The 16,036-nt window shown below is 40.0% G+C and overlaps 1 protein-coding gene across 2 annotated transcripts in view; it reads right to left on the reverse strand.

The window, feature by feature from the left end:
* mpped2a (metallophosphoesterase domain containing 2a) overlaps positions 1–16,036 on the reverse strand; it is a 92,395-nt gene that overhangs the window by 38,144 nt on the left and 38,215 nt on the right. For both annotated transcript variants that reach the window (XM_012870784.3, XM_036129843.1), the window contains exon 4: positions 12,372–12,597. In XM_012870784.3, coding sequence (XP_012726238.1) covers positions 12,372–12,597 — 226 coding nt within the window. The remainder of the gene's footprint in view (positions 1–12,371; positions 12,598–16,036) is intronic.

Raw genomic sequence — 16,036 nt, forward strand, 5'->3', positions numbered from 1 at the left:
GATTACGTTAAAAGCAGCCGACATGAATGCCAGATAACAAAGACTTGGACAAATCAAGTTAAAAAGCATCAAATGTCTTTCGCTAAAGGTGAGAACAACACAGCCAGAAACTACCTAATGAAGTCATCATTTGATTTTCTTGTTCTGACCAACCTACGATGTCGTAGTTAGGGAATAATTAATATGGATCCCCATTATAGGAGATGAGTTACAGCTCCTCAAAACTACCATTTTAATTTCAATACATTTAAGCAGTGAGGGACGACTGCATGGAAGAAGCCTTTTGTCACCAGAGAAAACCTGCTGAGCTTGTTAAGTGTTAGCTAATTTATCCTTTGCTAATTTAAGGCAAAGGATAAATGTGTCTGCAAGCAGTTCATGCACACTGTTAGGTAAGGTGGAAGAGCTGTGATGCTGTGGGTCAGCTTTTTTCCTTTTTTCTACAAAGGGCCTCGTTAAGAGTGCATAGGATTATTAAAGGTGCATAGCCACGTTATTTTACTTTTTTTATACGTCAGTAGCTCACTCTGGTTGCATACAAAGTTTTTCTGAAAGATTATCACGTCCTGTTGGAGTATTAGTTGTTATTTTGGTGTATTATGCTTTGTTTTTGCTCAGTTTGTCAGTAAATAAAGCCTTTCATGTTATTTTTTTTACGATTTTAACGGAAGTACGTACTGTGCATGCGCAGCATCGGATAAAACAAGAAAGCGGCTAACGGCTATTAGCATCTCCCAGACGAAACAATGAAGAAATGTCCAAGATCCAGTGGGAAAAATATGATTCCAAGAGGGAAAAGCGTGGAATGTCTCTGGGAATACAGTCTGAAAGTTGGTGTTCACTGAAGCGGACGCTTAACCTGCCGAGGCTCAGATGTGACGCAGAGTTGACTGACGTGAGTAAATGTTCTGATATGAGGCTCTTAAAGTTGCTTTAGGTCGTTTTATTAAAATAATAATGGTAGGTCTTTGATCATACCCGCTATTATGCTAGCTCTGCAATACTGCCACTAGATGGCGCCACATCTGTTTATATTTGCTAATCGCACCCGAGAGCAAATTATTTCTCGGCTCAAAAAGGACCATCAAAACACTATCAAGATGGAGGCTTGCTGTGTATAACCTTATTTTATCATGATCAAACTGTTTTTGGTCTTTTATTTTTAATAGGCATATTACGTGGCTTTATCCCTTTAAGTCCCTGAAATGCAAGAATTTACAATTTTTTTCCAAACACAAGCATACAATAAAATTAAAACATCTACCAAACTCTACCAGAATTGGGTCTTCACCAGGTCTTTGAGAAGGATAATGATGAAAATCCAGAGGAAGCTTATAATAGAGCCACTGCTACTCAGACTGTGAACAGAGATTTTCCAGACTCAACCGCCAAATATCTCCTCTGGACTGGGGAAAAAAAAAAAAAAACCTTAGAAAGTTTGCTCACCCAAAAAATATCTGTTTTTTGCTCAAGAGTTAATCTCAGGAAGGAGTCAATTGATGGATTCGGCAATAATAATAATTTTATATATATATATTTTTTTTTTTTTGTAGTTGATCCTAAAAAGACATCGCATTAGTTTCCAGCTGTGAAGACAAAAAGGCAATAAAAGGTAGAAGTCAGGAAGCTTTAAATATCATTTCAATGTCTCATTTTATAAGTTGAATACCCAGTTGGGTCGACTGCGTATCAGATGTTTTAGTAACATGTAGGGATTTTTCCTTACTAATAATAATGTCAGTTTAATACAAATTTTAATGTCCTAGAAGCTGCTGTCGTTTTTGCAGTTGGGTGTAATTCTATTGATTTCAGGTATTTTTATATCAGTGAATGTTGCAGCATCAAAGATAAACACTTTTTCCTTTAAAAACGATTTTTCCCCCCCCAGAATACACAAGAGGCTACAGCAGAGTGTGAACGTGTGAAGGGGTCAGAAACACAAATGTTCTTCCTACCATAGATCTTAAAAGGAAACAATAAAAAAACAATAAATAATATTAAACCTGCGTGATATTTTAAATATTTCATACCAAGTAGCTGTAGGTTAGCATCAAATAAAGGGCAACAGCTGCAGTAATTCTAAGGAGTTGATCACCTCCAACCCACCATTCTCTGTCGCTTTCCCTATAAACAAAAAAAAGGGACATTTTCCACCCAGACAAAGCTGAACTGCATGCACATAAAGCTACTAAAGAACTCAAACTAAAAGGACACCTTCTCCCGTCCATCAAGCACACTTTGCCGTCTGTCTTCTTTCTACCATCTCGATTCCCCCCACTCCCCACCTTTGTCGTGCGCAGCATTAGTTTATGGTTCCTTTCGCCGCCTTTCTACTCAAACGTTTTAATGCACAAACTGGAAAAAAAAGAAAAGAAAAAAAAGTGCAAGAAAGCGCGTAGGTGGAAAGCCATCTGTTGACAGAGCGCGGACTAGCTGTTCATACGCCGCGGACTGGGAGGTGAGCAGAGGAGGCTAAAAAGGAGTCCGGAGAAAAAAAACAAACTGTTTGGGACTCCGCCCCCTCACGCTGAAAACGCCGCAACAAGTACGCCTATATCCCACCATCATCACTGTGTACTGCTGCCTCTGTCACTCATATGCTGACACACACACACACACACACACACACACACACACACACACACGGCTGACCTTTGCAGTAAAAAAAAATTAATGCAAAGAACTAAAATCTGCAAATGACAAATCTGCATTTTGGCCCTTGGGGTTTCCCCCTGAGGTGGGCTTCAGAGAGTCAAATGAGGGCACTTTGTTTTAATGTGCACCCTCTGGGAGGCACATGCACACACATGGATGTATGCAGACTGACACACACACACACACACGTACCTTTGCATAAAGGAAATATTTAAATCCCTACTCCTCAAAGCTTCATAGCTGAAAAGAGATTTTTGTAAAAGAAAGAGGAAAACGACGAGAATTCAAAAAGCATTTTCAGAAGCAAAGAGGAAAAGGAGGAGAAAAACCGATGGTGGAAAACTGGAGGAAGGGAGGACAGGGGAGGAACCCCCCCCCTCCATCCCCGAGGCACGCTGAGACGGATGGAGGAGGACCGGGAGGATCAAGGAGAAAGGAGCGGAGGGAGCAGCAACAGTTTAACCTTCGACCAGGGAGCTAAATTCTGGTCAGGACCGGAATCACAAAACGGGTCAGCTCTGACAGAGATTAGAAAAACAAAGTCTCCCTGTTTCTGGGTGAACTCTGCTCTGAATCAGCCGGCAGAGCTTAGCAGAGAGAAATCGACAGGATTTCAGCCTGAACTGTGACCCGGCAGCACTTACTGCTGCTACAGCTCTATGCTTCCCCAGGAGTGAATGCTGCTTGTCAGGACTTTGATGCAATCAACTGGTTTCCTTATATAGGACATTTTTGACCAATCTGTATAATCTGACCCAATCTGTATAATATGATTGAACTTGACTTTGTAAAGTGCCTTGAGATGACATGTTTCATGATTTGGCGCTATATAAATAAAATTGAATTGAATCGAATTACAGTCGACCTAATCGGACTCAAGGCAGGAAGAGATGGAGCAGCATGCCTGAACCATACGGGATCACACCCAGAGACATCAAGGCAGCTGGATTAAGGTCTGGACTTTGACTAGGCCATTCTAACACATTATTATGCTGTGATCTAAATCACTGCATTGTCCTGCTGGAAGGTGAACCCGTCCAACAGCAGTTGACCATGTCAAAGAAAGGCTTCCCCACATCATGATGCTGCCGCCACCATGTTTTACAGTCACAGTTTGTGTTCAAGCTAATGAACAGCATTAATATTGGTTTTATATAAATCATAGCATTCTGCATTAATGTTGATCCAGCAGTGGTCCGGAAGCCACTGCCTTGTGATCCGTGACAAACCTTAAAGGTATATAGCCACATTATACTGTATGCTCAAAAAAAAGACCAAAAACCGTTTGATGATGATAAAAATCAGGTTATATGCACCAAGCCTCCATCCTGATAATGTATTTATACTCCTTTTGTGGTTAAATAGCCCCAGCACCGGGAACTATTAGCAGATATAAACGGATGTGGCGCCATCTAGTGACAGTATCGCAGAACTATCATAATACAGGTTTGTTTAATTAATAAATCAGTATTAAATAATGCTGGACCGAGCCTGACCCTCTGCTATGCTTCACAGTAAAGCAGCAGCTCACATTGATCTCAGATCAACTGTTTAATTAGTTAAATAAAAAGATCTACTGCACCTTTAAGAGCCTCATATCAGAACATTTACTCACGTCCGTCAACTCTGCGTCACATCTGAGCCTCGGCAGGTTTAGCGTCCGCTTCAGTGAACACCAACGTTCATAATGTATTCCCAGACGACATTCCAGGCTTTTCCCTATTGAAATTATATTTTTTGTGGTATTTTTCATTGGATCTTTCTTCACTGTTTTTCTGGGATATGCTAATAGCCGTTAGCCGCTTCCTTGTTTTAACCCCTACTGTGCATGCGCAGCACGTACTTCCTTCAAAACCGTAAATAAACGAGAAAGCCTTTATTTCCTAACAATTTGAGCAAAAAATAATGTGGCTATGCACCTTTAAACAGGTCTTCTTGTAGCTTTCTTTCTAAAAAGGGACTTCATCTCTCAACCCTTTCATAAAACCCAGATTTAGATTCATAGCATGCATGGTTAATAGTTGCCCTGCTGTGGATCTCTGGCCTTTCAATGAGGGGACGAGGTGAAGCACAAAGTATACAGTGAGTCAATGTGACTTTCAGATTAATTTGCATGACCCTCAATTTGTTCATGATGTACTTAAACCAGTAGTATAAGTTAAAGTTCAAAACTGCAATTATTTTGAGTGAAATCTAAAAAAAATAGAGCAGTGGGTTCATCTAGGTACATTGTTATTCATCCAGGGTGAAAAGCCCAAAATAATATGTAATGAGGCTAAATTAAACAGCTGGTCATTTTTGTATATGGATCCAACATTTTAGATTTGAGGATCTTTTTCTCTTTCCAGAGCCTGAGAGAAACAAAAGAGCCTCTAATAAATCCCAAACTGCTTCGTACCAAAAGACCTTCAGTTCCTCTTAACGAGATTTGACAGACAAGGTGCAGGAGCCCGTTCATCCTTCCACGGCGCCGGCGTGTAGGAGTGTGTGAGCAGGAGGGGAGGAGGGTCAGGCATTCGGCCTGTTAAGCATCTGTCATTAAACAGTGTAAGTTGTGTGTCTTTCATGGTACACTGCGTTCACTCCATCCGTCTTTTCCCCCAGGCAGGTCAGTGCGGCAGTTTAGACAAAAAGGTTCAAACTCAATCAAGAAAAGTCCACTTATCCACAAAATCTGGAGGATTTCAATCCAGAAATATCAATTTATTTAATTACATTTCACCACATGGAAACAAGGCTGTCAAGCTGAGACAAAAGGACTTGTGGGTTTTGTTTAGTTTTTCCTTGAAAATGCAGGGATTTGATGCCTCGCTTTGTGGTTTCCCAAAAAAGATCTTAAAAATGTATGAAAAGCATTCGTAAATTGTCTTTTTCTGCAACACAAGATTTCCTTTAAATTGACTTCAAGGGAAATAAAACACAAGGTCAAACCTTTTACTTTATAATCTGCTGTTGTATTTGCATGTTATCTAAGTCACTACAAGGCCTTTGTTTGGCAGTAGTATAAAGCTTGTTACTCCACATTACTCCAGACTTTTTGAATTGAGAAAGCTTCCTGGAGAGGAAGCGAAACGTCTTCAACTACGGAAAACAAGTCCAGTTGCTTTGTTTTTTACTTTTTTTGGAATGAAGGTCAAACCTTGACTTAGGAGTGTCCTAACGAGTTTTTCAACGAACTAGCCGCTTCTCAGACGATTTTTTTTGCTTTGACGTCTTAATGGGCCAACTTCAGACATCCCACCACTAGTGGGCGCCACAGTGAACGCTGTGACAAAGGAACCGCATAGGCAGCAGCACAAGGAGGTTTTGCATAAAATGGGCGACGCGGAGGCAGAAAACGTTGACAATGTGGAAAAAACTTTCCAATTTTATTTTTAAAAACCATCTTCTATGGCTGGATAAGCTGATTAGGAGGACCAGCTCTGTCCTGGAATTCCCCCTGGACCCGGTGCAGGTGGTGGGAGACAGAAAGACTGTAAGAAAAACAACGTAACTGATGGATGAATGCCTCCCACCCCATGCATGTAGCTGTTGCAGAGCTTATTTAGTGACAGATTGCTGCACCCTAGATGCTCAAAGAGGTGCTTCTGCAGGTCCTTCCTACCAGCTGCTGTTTTTACTTTATAATCTGCTGCTCACAACAAACTCATTAGGTGTTTACAACATGCAAACGGGTTCTGATCCGAGCATGAATTGTTTACACCGTCTCTCAGATGCTGATGTCTCTTTGCAGAAATGCTGCAGTAAAATCATGCGTATTGCACATTTTTCTCACATTGTTGCGTAAATCAGCAGCAGAATTTCCTCTGAACATTTCACTTTCACCTGAATACGTCACACTATCAATAACGGTGCAACACTTTTCACCTTTCTGTCAAGTTCATCCTCTGTTGCTTTAGGACCAAATTTAGATTAGATTAGCTTGTTTTGTCATTACTGATTTAGTGTGTAATTGTCTGTGTTTTTGCAGTTGACACACCTGTATTTCCCCATTGAGGCAAAACAAAATTTCTTAGGGTAGTGAGAAGAATCAAACTTCTGCCTGTAACTGGTGGCTTGAAGAAGCCTACTAATTTATTTCATCACTCATAATTGGTGATGCTATTTTATGAGGCTTTGACTGCAGAGAAATTAGGTCAAAGTGTTACGACAGCCTAAATATCGCTAAATACAAACATCAATAAAATCTTTAAGTCGCCATCGCCCGTCCCTTGTGGAGTGAATAAAGATGGAGGCTACTGCTTTCCGTTCCTGTGGTCATACTGGATTGTTGACTGACGAGTGACGAGTGAGTGTTGTTGCTGCAGCTGCACAATATATCGAACTGCAATATCAGCAAAGGAATGCAATGCAATATTCAAGAGGATATAGTATTTTAAGTGTCACGCATTCCTGTTCTGCATATCTATACCATATTTGGCCAGCTGGACAGACTCCAACGTTCCTTACTCCACCCGAGGTATTTCCTTACCGGCTGAGAAGCTCATGAAGGGAGGAGGGAAGGTGACATAACGGTAAAGAAAAGGGGTTTGGAAAATTAGGATTATTTAGAATTTACATTACAATTTAAAGCAATATTATTCAGTCTTAAACCATGTATGTACCCTATTTTTCACACCATAAGGCGCACTCCTCCACGTCCACAGCTCTCTATCCGTCTCTATCAGGAGGACAGAGTAGCTGGACTACACTGACCTGTTTCTAACATAAGGCCAAAATAAAGTTAATTTTTATATTTAATTAACTTACTAGGTTTATTGTTGCTAGCGCATACTCCAGGCTGCCTTACATAAATGCTCTTCTAGTTTAGACATTACACTCAGGCAGTCTGGTAGACAGCTCAGGGGTCCTATCAGACAGTGTACCGTAATGCTCCTAATATCCATTGAGCAGAGCGGCTTTGTTGCTAACCAAAGTCATACTTGCACATTTTAACAGATTTATGAGCGCATTGTACCACATAAAATCAGTCAGTAAGCACAACTTTAATTATATATTAGGTGCACCGTCAATCTTTGAGAAAATTTAAGGATTTTAAGTGCACTTTATAGTCTGAAAAATTCAGTAGTTATGTGCCAAACCCAACAATCCTAATGACCGGCACAACTGTGACACTTATTATTATGCTGCATGGTTTTTCCTTTAAGTTGTTAACGACTAACTTTTTAATCGCACACACATAGCTGTAACAAATACCAATAGAAACTTTTTTTTTTGTTGCCATAAAATCATTTAGAGCCAGACCAGGCCATGTTTTTACCTTGTTACAGCCAAATAAAACCAAAAAGCGCGGCATTATTACACCATAACTGACTCTATCCTGATTTATTAAGGCAGGACTGCGACACAAGTTGTCATGAAACGTGCTCATTTGGGAGTTAAAAGCAAATTGCACAGTTGCAACCAAAAGGCCAGATTTCCTACACACACCTAATGCCATCTATCACGATGGTCGGGGGACTAAATGCCACCGAGTTCTTCGTGACCGAGAGTGGATCTGTGATTAGAGGAGAGGGCCTGTGAGCCTAAAACGCAGCAGCAGAGCTAACGACGGCGGCGTTTTTCCAGTAGGTTTCAGATGCCATGTGTCCCGGTCTGCAGCAGCACACCGGTGGGGGGGGGGGGTTCGGAGCAGCTCAGCCACACAGGCAGCAGGCTGCTGATGAAGCGAGGGGTCATGGAGGGGCTAAGTGAGACCTCACACTGGACAGGCGGGCCAGAGCTCAGGCCACGATGGCATATGGGTGTGAAGGAGGTGAGGAAGCCGAGGAGGGTGGGTGAGCGGCCAAGCTGTCCACTCTGCTTCTCATGAGACCCCCAGCTGTCACAACAGACACTTACCAGGCCTCACACTAAACACCCACAAGGGAGACATGGGGGGGGGGGAGGTAGCATCCTTCCTCCTTCAAACCGAAGGAGAAGGAAAGCAACCGTAAGCTCCGCTTCCTGCTGCTGTGACGTCTGAGGATCCGCTCCGGCCTCCTCCCTCCGCCACCGCCGAGGCCAGGGTGCAAACCTGCTAATTATAGCCGCCAAAAGGACGAAGGTCTGACCCAGATAGCTATTTCAGGCGCCGTGCGCAGGGAGAGCAGAGAGGAGTCACAGCAGGACAGTAGGAGGAGAGCCTCGGCCCGTCAAAAACGGGCGAAACGCAGCCGAGAACGCTCCGATACCCTCGGCGAGGCACGAGAGCGCCGACGTCCCTGCAGAGACCCATCTAATCATGGCCAATCCAAGTTTATTATGATGATTTAAAAAAAATACTTTACCGACACTTTACTCTCAACCCATTCCCACCTCAGACAGCATTGTTCAGGCAAGTTAAAGATATTTTTAGGTTGAGCTGACATCATTTAAGCAGCTACTATCAAAGCCTCCCAGCCTCACTTAGATCTAGGGCTGAACGATTTTGGAAAATAATCTAATTGCGATTTTTTTTCTTAATATTGCGATTTAATGCGATTTCTTTTCCAGTTTAATTTATCATGTCTTTTTAAACATATACAAACAACAAATCATTTTGTTTCCTCGCTGTGCAGATCAGGTGCTAAAACACCCACAGCATCTAAACTCAGAGCAGAAATGATTGCGTTCTGCCTACAATATATTTCAACCAAAATTGCAATTTTGACTTTTCTCTGCGTTAACCACAAGCAACAAAAATGGCCTCTAAATAAAGACATTTGTAAACAAGGACTATTCAAAACAAGAACTTTTAATGTTTCTATTAATCAGAATATTATTCAAGAGAACAGCCTTTAGTTGATTTGGACATCAATCCTCGTTGAACATAAAGTCCAACCAACAAGCAAGTCTATGTATTAAACTGATTGACCTGAACTTAATGCTATGTATGATTATATAAACTCTAAAACAAGTAATACAATTAGATTATCTCACTGCTGCAACCGTCTTCCCTTCCATGTGGAGGCAAACCCACTTTAAACGTTTTACCAACACCTAATGGACGTGTCTAATTCCCTAATTGTTACATAGCCAAAAATTGCAGACTCTGCGATTTGGAAATTGCGTTTTTTTAAATTATTTTATTTAAATTATATTGAAAATGCGATTAATTGTTCAGCCCTACTTAGATCGCTGCAACATGCTGTCCAGTCCCGTCCCTCCAGCTCCCCCAGACATCCAGGCCACCAAACCATCTCAGGGGGAATAAACATGCATGCAAAAAAATACCTCACAAATTATTTCCAAACATATTTATTTAACTTAATGAAGTTCACTGAGCCCACTTGTCCAAATCCAAGCTGCAGGGCTCCATCGTGCGTTTTCGTGCCATAAGTAAAACTTTCAGTGTTCTCGGACCTTCCTAGCTTGAATTTCCCACATTTTTTAGGAGGTTCAGGACCTAAATGTGGATCCTGCAAGCCTGAAGGTGAAGGGAACAAAAGCAGGATGGATGGATGGATAAAAAGGGTAGGTGGCTAGGATGGATAAAACTTTGAATTTGGGAAAAATTGTAGTGCAACCATTTCTTCATTCTTATAATCTTATAATCGGTTATTCGCTGATTTTGATTCAGCAGTGAAAGTGATTATTTTACTCAAACAAAGTGGCTAATTTAATAAGATCAGGGCTAATGTGGTTGATTTGTATTTTTTTATTTATTTATTATGGCATTAGAGACTTTTATTGACTATAATTAGACAGGAAATTGGGGTTGAAGGAATGGAGAAAAGGGGTCTGAAGTTTGGGATTTGAACCGTCGCCATTCCCCCTCACTAGAAAGTGATTCTTTTCTTTCTATTCTTATTTCCAAATTGTTTCCGCATTAAAATCATGTTTATCTGCAACCCAGCAGCTCGGGATCCTAACGAGTCTGAAGAACAGTTGGTACCAGCAGGAAAAAAAATTTAATTTCTTAAATATTGGTGAACGGTAGCTGCTAATATATGTAGATGTTTGTTTTTTATAAACATCCTTTTATTTAATTTTTGTTGGTGTGGAGTTTTGTTCTGCAACATTATTTAAAACCTTGAAAGAAAACTATTTATACAAGGAAACAATATGAGTTAAACTCAGACAGTTGAGTTTGAACTGTGTGTTTAAATTGGACTTTTGCTCAGTATTTTTCTGAAAATGTTTAAACATCAATCCGCACCTGAGCAAAGTGACCCGGATAACTGAGGATTTGCACAGGCATGTTGTGACAGTTTTGATTATTAAAATATCAATATGCAAAAACCTGAAAGATCAGAGTTGTGAAGGACAGATATGATTGTGCTGCAGACATTAATCACCTAGATTTAAAATTGAAGGCTTCCAGTTCTGCCTTTCTTTATATAGGACGATTTTTTCCCCCTCAACTTTAATGTTTTCACGGCGTCCCTTTTTTTAATTACTTGTCCTAAAATTCCTCATTTTCTCTTTCAAAGAAATTCAGTAAATACTGTCAGATGTTTCAATCTTTACATCTGGATAATTTCTCCAATAAGACGCATTCTGTGGCACAGAATGACCAAAGAATTACCCTAAAATGGATACATTTTTAACATTCCTTATAGTAACCAATAGGGCTGAACGATTTTGGAAAATAATCTAATTGCGATTTTTTTTCTTAATATCGCAATTTAATGCGATTTTTTTTCCAGTTTAATATATCACGTCTTTTCAAACATATACAAACAACAAATCATTTTGTTTCCTCGCTGTGCGGATTAGTTGCTAAAAGACCCACAACATCTAAACTCAGAGCATAAATGATTGCGTTCTGCCTACAATATATTTCAGCCAAAATTGCAATTTTGACTTTTCTCTGCGTTAACCACAAGCAACAAAAATGGCGTCTAAATAAAGATGTTTGTAAACAAGGACTATTTTAAACAAGAATTTTTAATGTTTCTATTAATCAGAATATTGTTCAAGAGAACAGCTTTTAGTTGATTGGGACATCAATCCTTGTTGAACATAAAGTGCAACCAACAAGCAAGTCTACGTATTAAACTGATTGACCTGTACTTAATGCTATGTATGATTATATAAACTCTAAAACAAGTAATAAAATTAGATTATCTCACTGCTGCAACTGTCTTCCCTTCCATGTGGAGGCAAACCCACTTTAAACATTTTACTGACACCTAATGGACGCGTCTAATTCCCTAATTGTTACATAGCCAAAAATTGCAGAAATTGTGTTTTTTTTTAAATCGCGATTATATTGAAAATGCGATTAATTGTTCAGCCCTAGTAACCAAGCCTTATTTCATGAAACAGGCGTTTTTTTTGGGCCACAAAACCAAAAGCAAAAGCCTTATTTATCCTGAAAAACAAGCAACACCTCCCAGGAGTGTCGTCTTTCATCCCATCTGCCTGTGTTTGTTGAAGGAGCGACGCTTCCGCCGTCCGTCGGCCAACCCGCTCCTTCCCGCTACGGCGCAGAGGCCATTGACAAAGAGTCCTCCGTACCGCCCGTATCACTTAACCCCGTGTCAAAACACAGGAGTAACACAAGCGCAGGGAGCAGGTGAAGGTCCTGAGCTCATAAAGGAATGTGCAAGCTGGGAATAACACCCTGAGCACAGGAGAGGCCCCTCGCTGACGGGGGGGGGGGGAGCAGCGGTTACCGTACAGCAGCTGGAAAACCAGCGAGTGGAGAGAGTGGAGAGGACGCGCCTTCTCCTCAGGGAGCAACACAACAGCACAACAGAAACAACAGCGGTCTGCATGAAGCGGTAAACGACGGCGTGGTTCTCTCTTACCATGGCGTGCCGTATATCCGGAAGCCCTTTATGGTGACGTCCGAGTCCTGCAGGTACACACAGTTTGTGAGGAGCGACTGGACATTGTCAAAGTCCTCCGGTTTGAGTTTGGAGACCGAAGGGAATCTGTAGTAATCCTGCTTGACCAGCTCGGCCATAAAGTCCTTATCGAAGGTCAGCTCGTGGTTCCCGGCGATCACCACCTTGAACTCGTACGGAAGGCCACCTGGAAGAGACGACAGCGGACAAATTCGTTTCCTCGTGTTGGACTCTGTCGCCTCTGCAACATCTTCCTCAAAACACGATATTTCTATTTCACATCTTTGTTGCAGTCTAGATCATTTTAAGAAATTTGGTCAAAAACTGGGGATATTTTTTCATTAGAATTCACAGACTGAAACCAATTATCTATTATTATTATTATTATTATTATTATTATTAATAATAATAATTCAATTTATTTATATAGCGCCGATTCATGAAACATGTCATCTCAAGGCACTTTACAAAGTCAAGTTCAATCATATTATACAGATTGGTCAAAAAGAGTCGTCTGCATTGTTGATGGCTTTGCAGCAATCCCTCATACTGAGCAAGCATGAAGCGACAGTGGGAAGGAAAAACTCCCCATTAACGGGAAGGAAAACCTCCGGCAGAACCGGGCTCAGTATGAACGGTCATCTGCCTCAACCGACTGGGGGTTACAGAAGACAATATTATTATTATTATTATTATTATTATTATTATCATCATCACACAGAAACTTGGTTTTTAATCACTGAACGTCTACAGACTTGATGAAACAAGATTGTTTTAACAAGCTGAACATTTCTATGTACACAGAGTGAAGCATGGATTCATGTGAAGGTTTAACTTAAATATAAAAGATTTAGAGTCACCGAAGTTTTCCACCATGATGTTCCAGTTTAATTTCCTTAAAAGAAGTTTCTAAAGACAGATTTTATCCAGTTGTACGCAGCATAGTGTTTCCCTTCCCCATCTGTTGCTGCTTACTGTCGGTCCGATGACTGAGGGAAGAAAATTACCTTAAAGGCTTCCCTTTATGTAAGAAAAAAAGGTGAAGTTATCTGAAACCAGTTCAGTTTCTGAAATCACAGCTTTGAGCGCACAAATCATTATACTCATTATACACTAGACCTCTTCAATATATCACAAATTTATTGTCATCGCAATAACATGAGTACATAATATGCATATAGTGTTAAACTACTTTAACTGCAATAAATCTTGGCTAATTATTGAAGTACCATGCATCCAGGCGCTCTACACCTGTAAGAACTTTGCTGACATTTGTTGTTAAATGCAGTATGAACAAGTTTGTGATAAAAGAGACTGTAAAGTGGTCAGGTCTTTACATAAACTATAGCTTTTTGTTCTTTTTTTTGGAACTAAAGGCCTTAATTTGACAGTTAAACAATGGGAAATGGGGTAGAGAGAGAGAGAATTCAATTCAATTTTATTTATATAGCGTCAATTCACGATACACGTCATCTCAAAGCTCTTTACAAAGTCAAATCCAATCAAATCCTTCAGGTTGGTCAGAAAGTTTCCTCTCTAAGGAAACCCAGCAGGCTGCATCAAGTCTCTCCAAGCAGCATTCACTCCTCCTGAAAGAGCGTAGAGCCACAGTGGACAGTCGTCTGCATTGTTGATGGCTTTGCAGCAATCCCTCATACTGAGCATGCATGAAGCGACAGTGGAGAGGAAAACTCCCCTTTAACAGGGAGGAGAACCTCCAGCAGAACCAGAACCAGGCTCAGTGTGAACGCTCATCTGCCTCCACCCACGGGGGTTAGAGAATGAAAGTAAGCGGCAAAAGTCTACGCACCACGACTTGAACATGTGACGGCCACCAGTAAATTTCTTTTGATGTAGAAACATCTGAATTAATAATTATAAACGCACAGAACTCGCTTAAGTTCAATTGAGTTTGGTTTATTTATATTGTGCCAGTTCACAACATGTCATCTCAAGACACTTTAAGAAATCCTTTGTATCGAATCATTGAGACAGATAAGGTTAAAAAGCTGCTTTCTATCATAAATACACTGAAACATGGCAGATTAAGACCCCTGATCAAACCAAAAGGATTCTGGGAAAGAGAATTAGTAGAACATTATTTATAGCTCAATTCTTAAATGATGCAGGTGATTTAAAATTCACTCAACTAAACAGCTCAATCTAAGTTGTTTATGTAATTATTAAGGGTTTTAATCACCAGCTTTGTCGTGATATGATGTTATATCGATTTGTTTGGAAGACGATACGATATTTGCCGATATAACCAAATCTTTTACGATTTCTGATCAATGTGATATTATCTGCCCATCCAAAATTATTATTTACACCAAAAAGAGTTCACAAAAAAAACAAATATGACCATTTTATTTCTAAGCTATTACAGGTATCAGGCATGTAATAAAAAAAGCAATCTTCTAATTTTAAAGTAATAATAGATCACCTGTTTACTATAGTGTCATGCCTGAATTTAAAAATAAGTGTATCTTACAAATTGCGATATAGGTCTATATTTTAATTTTGCATCAATAATTGAATCGTCAATCGCTGAATCGATATATCGATATGGATTGATATATTGTTACACCCTAATAGTTATTTAAGTTATTATGTCAGAGATGTTGGATAACCACTGTACAGCTAATTTAACGTAAAAGGTAATTGTGAAAATTTCTGAACTACAAATAACTAATTTAACAATTTCACAAAATTGTGACCGAAGCTCCTCTTTGTGGTTAATTATTAGCGATATTAATCTAAATTTTAAACTCAAGAAGAGAAAATCTAATTGGAAAGGCATACCAATGATGCTCTGAATCCTTTTATCTATTTAATTTAAATATTAAAATTGAAATCTATAGAACTGCAATAAAGCTGAGTATTTTCCACCTAAAGAGTACGTTTTTAGCTTCTCCAAATATTGTCCACCTGCAGCTCCCTGTATACCTAACCCTGAGCACAGATCACGACTGAAAAGAAAGTCAGATAATTGGAGAGAAAAATACCTTCAATTCAGGCAGTCATAGAGGTTACAACCACAGCTGAGGGTTCAGCTTGACCCCAACAGGCCACCGTCTATCTCTGTAGCTGTCAGGCGACAGCAAAAAAAAAAAAAAGAGCATGAACCCGAACCTGAACTAAATAGAGAAGAACATCTATTACAACTCTCATCCCCTCATCTTTCAACTTCTGCTCTGCCCTTTTCTCGCACCACTGTCAAGGTGATTTGTCCCGGTTCCCCCTCCGCTATCAAGAAACCGACTTACTGCTTTATTCCAGCCGACTGAGCACTCAACCAAAGGCTGGACCTTCATCACCTTCCTCTCACTCTGTATTTCTCTTTTACCTCTCAGAGCTTCTTTTTTTTTTAATGGCTGTATATGGGTGAACTTCAGGGGTAATTTATGTCAAGCATTGAAAGAATGACAGGAATCGTAGAAATAGTATTTACCAAAGCCTGCCTGATATGATTTATGACTGCGTGCATTATAAATCATTGCCATTTATTAACCTTTTGGTTAATAAATAAACATTTTGCCCACAGCAAAGATATCAACCAGCATTATACAATGCTGCACTATAACTGTAATTATAACTGCAACCACAACTGTAACTGTAATAACCAA

This window comes from Fundulus heteroclitus, unplaced genomic scaffold, assembly GCF_011125445.2.
Source record: "Fundulus heteroclitus isolate FHET01 unplaced genomic scaffold, MU-UCD_Fhet_4.1 scaffold_232, whole genome shotgun sequence".
Lineage (NCBI taxonomy): Eukaryota > Metazoa > Chordata > Actinopteri > Cyprinodontiformes > Fundulidae > Fundulus > Fundulus heteroclitus.